Below are 3838 nucleotides of genomic sequence, written 5' to 3' on the forward strand. Positions count from 1 at the left end.
CAGGCACTGCCCTCAGCAGATCCTTTTATGCTGCAGATGCTGGTACGGAGCCAGCTGTGTTAGAGAAGTGCCCCTGGCCTGTCCCTGGCTGTGGACACAGAACTGCCCCAGAGCAGCACGGTGAGCAAGAGACAAGAGCAATGAGTCCTCGCAGCAACACAAGGGCTCTGTAGGAGAGTATTAGGTGAAAGGGAGAGCAACTTGGGAAAGAAGAAGCTCTGGAGCTCCTTGGCAGTACTGCTGTACCAGGACACTTCTTCCCTCCACCCCTGCACACAGCCAAGTGCCCCTGCAGCTTCACTGCAGGTCTCTGAGGGAGGATCTCGGGCAAGCATATCACTGCAGGGTCGTTTTTTTTAATTTAAATACACAGAGAGCCTGCCTCCTTGTTTACACCAAGTCCGGGAGTCACACGGGACATGTAGATACTTAAATGAAAGAATATGAACAAAGACATTTCTTTGTGGACAATAATTTCACAAGCAATATAAAGAAAAATATATCCTCAAACAAAATAAAAAACAAACAAACCTGCATCTGGCCTTTAATGAGTTACATTATGAATGATATGCAGAAAAAGAACTAGACAGTGGGTTCGAGAGCATCCTCTGCAAGTTTGCAGGTGATACTAAACTCAGTGGTGCAGTTGATGCAATAGAAGGGAGGGAATGCCATCCAAAGGGATCTGAACTAGCTTTTGAAGTGGGTCCATGAGAAACTGAAGATGTTCAGCAAGTCCAAGTGCAAGGTGTTACACCTGTCTCAGGGCAATTGGAAATGAGGACAGACTGGAAGAAGAACGCATTGAGAGCAGCCCTGCAGAGAAGATTCTTGTTCTCGTGGACATGAACTGTTCAACATGAGCCATCAGTGCGAGCTTGCATCCCAGAAGGCCAACTGCATCCCGGGATTCATCAAAGGATGAGAGGCTGGAAGGTCAAGGGAGGTGATTGTTCCCCTCTACTCTGCTATTGTGAGGCCCCACTTGGAGTACTGAATCCAGGTTTGGCGCCCCAGCACAAGAAGGATGTTGATCTGTTAAAACAGGTCCAGAGGAGGGCCACAAAGATGATCAAGGAGCTGGAGCACCCCTCCTCTGAAGGAAGGCTGAGAGAGTTGGGTTGGTTTAGCCTGCAGAAGAGAAGGCTTTAGGGTGAATTCATTGCCTACAAACCACCTGTCTGAGCTGGAGCAAAAGCCCAGTGCAGGGAACGGTGGTTACGAGGGGCTGTCTGTGATGATTGCATCTTCTCAGTAGTTAAAGGGGGCATAAGAAAAGATGGAGAAAAACTCTTTGCTCAATCAAATAATGACAGGACAAGGGGGAATGGTTTTAAACTTCTTCACTCAGAGGGTGGTGAGGCACTGTAAGAGGTTGCCCACAGAACTTCTGGATGCCCCATCCTTGGAGGTCTACAAGGCCTGGGTGGATGGGGCCCTGGCAAACTTGATCTAGTGGGTGGCATACTTGCCCAGGGTGGGGGGGTTGGAACTAGATGATCTTTGAGGTCTCTTCTAAACCAGGCAGTTCTATGTTTCTATGATTCTAAGACAGGCAGTTTATTCCTTCTGAAAAACACTCATTCATCACTTTCCACACCGCATCTTTCAGCTCCTGGTTCCTCATGCTGTAGATGAGGGGGTTCACTGTTGGACTCACCACCGAATACAGAACTGCCAGCAAAAGATTCAGGGAGGAGGAGGACATGGAGGGGGGCTTCAGGTAGGCAAATATGGCAGTGCTGGTGAAAAGGGAGACAACGGCCAGGTGAGGGAGGCATGTGGAAAAAGCTTTATGTCGGCCCTGCTGTGAGGGGATCCTCAGCACAACCCTGAAGATCTGCACATAGGACAGCACAAGGAAGACAAAACACACAAATAATAAAGAGGCACTAACCACAATAAGCCTAGCCTCTTTGATATAGGCATCAGTGCAGGAGAGCTTGAGGATCTGGAGAATTTCACAGAAGAACTGGTCCAGGGCATTGCCTTGGCAGAGGGGAAGGGAAAAGGTATTGGCAGTGTGCAGCACAGCATAGAGAAAAGTACTGCCCCAGGCAGCTGCTGCCATGTTGACACAAGCTCTGCTGTCCACTATTGTCCCATAGTGCAGGGGTTTGCAGATGGCAATGTAGCGGTCATAAGCCATGATGGTGAGAAGAGAAAACTCTGCTGTGACAAATGTGACAAACATAAAGACCTGGGTAGCACAACCGAAGAAGGAAATGGCCCTGGTGTCCCACAGAGAATTGGCCATAGCTTTGGGAACAGTGGTAGAGATGGATCCCAGGTCAAGGAGGGCAAGGTTGAGGAGGAAGAAGTACATGGGGGTGTGGAGGCGGTGGTCACAGGCTACAGCGGTGAAGATAAGGCCGTTGCCCAGGAGGGCAGCCAGGTAGATGCCCAGGAAGAGCCCGAAGTGCAGGAGCTGCAGCTGGCGTGTGTCTGCAAATGCCAGGAGGAGGAACTCAGTGGGGAAGCTGCTGTTGGACATTTGCTGCTTCTGGGCATAGCAGCCTATTTATGGAGGAATTTAAAGAGGCAAGTTAGATAGTGTTTTCTGAGCAAAACCTAAGCCATATCTCATTGAAACATCCTCAACAAGACACACTGCCTTTTCCAGGGAAGAATACATGCTTCTGCCTGGAGCTTTTCATTTGGTTGCTGTCGTGGTTCCGCTCGAGTGGGCAGCCGAGCTCCACCACAGCCGCTCTCTCACTCCCCCTCCTCAAAGAGGAATGGGGAGAAAATATGTGAAAAGGGCTCAAGGATTGAGATAAGGACGAGAAAATCACGCAATAATTATTGTAACGGGCAAAACAGACTCGGCATAAGGAGATAGTAAGATTTATTGCCTACAACTAACAAGCGAGAGAAGTGAGAAAACAAAGGAGAAAAAAAACAAAAGCACCTTCCCCCCATCCACCCTCTTCCACCTCCTCCCCCCGAGCGGCGCAGGGGAACGGGGAATGGGGGTTATGGTCAGTCTACAGCACTTCTTCTCTGCCGCTCCTTCTCGGTCACTCTCGTCCCCTGTGCTGTGGGGTCCCACCCACGGGATGCAGTCCTTGATGAACTGATCCGGCGTGGGCTTCCCACAGGCAGCAGCTCTTCCAGAACTGCTCCAGATATGGGTCCGTACCACGGGGTCCATCCCTCAGGAGAAAACTGCTCCAACCTGGCTCCCCTACGGGCAGCAGCTCCTGCCGGGTCACCTGCTCCTGCGTGGGCTCCTCTCCACGGGCTACAGGTCCGGCCCAGAATCTGCTCCGGCAGGGGTCTTCCACAGGCGGCAGCCTCCGTCGGTGCAGGGCCACCTGCTCCACCGTGGTCTCCTCCACGGGCTGCAGCGTGGAACCCTGCTCCACCGTGGTACTCCATGGGCTGCAGGGGGACATCCTGCTTCACCATGGTCCTCACCACAGGCCGCAGGGGACTTCTGCTCCGGCGCCTGGAGCACCTCTCCCCCTCCCTCTACACTGACCTTGGCGCAAGGCTGTTCTCTCGCTCCCTTGAGTCTCCCGGCTGCTGTGTGGCGCAGCGTTTTTTCCCTGTCTTAAATATGCTCTCACAGAGGCGCAAAACAACATCGCTTATTGGCTCGGATCTGGAAAACAATGGGGCCCTTCCCAAACATGGGGCAGCTTCTAGATCTTTCTCACAGAAACCACCCCTATGGCTCCCTGCTACCAAAACCTTGCCACGTAAACCCACTACAGTTGCCTAAGAATGCCTAAGAGATCAGGTTAGTCAACTTTGCTCTCTGGAAGGGTCACTACTGCCCTGTAGGTACATGATAAAGACCACCAGGGACTGGTGGTGGTCTCTGAGACAGGTA

General features: G+C 51.7%; 1 protein-coding gene across 1 annotated transcript; it reads right to left on the minus strand.

The window, feature by feature from the left end:
* Nucleotides 1-1546: 1546 nt before the first annotated feature.
* On the minus strand, nucleotides 1547-2494 carry LOC311216429 (olfactory receptor 14A16-like; the record flags this gene model as incomplete). Its single annotated transcript, XM_084297965.1, has 1 exon — nucleotides 1547-2494. One exon carries the CDS (start codon nucleotides 2492-2494, stop codon nucleotides 1547-1549), a length of 948 nt encoding a protein of 315 aa, XP_084154091.1.
* Between the last annotated feature and the right edge of the window lie 1344 nt (nucleotides 2495-3838).

This window comes from Netta rufina (assembly GCF_964035555.1).
Source record: "Netta rufina genome assembly, chromosome: 18".
Classification (NCBI taxonomy): domain Eukaryota; kingdom Metazoa; phylum Chordata; class Aves; order Anseriformes; family Anatidae; genus Netta; species Netta rufina.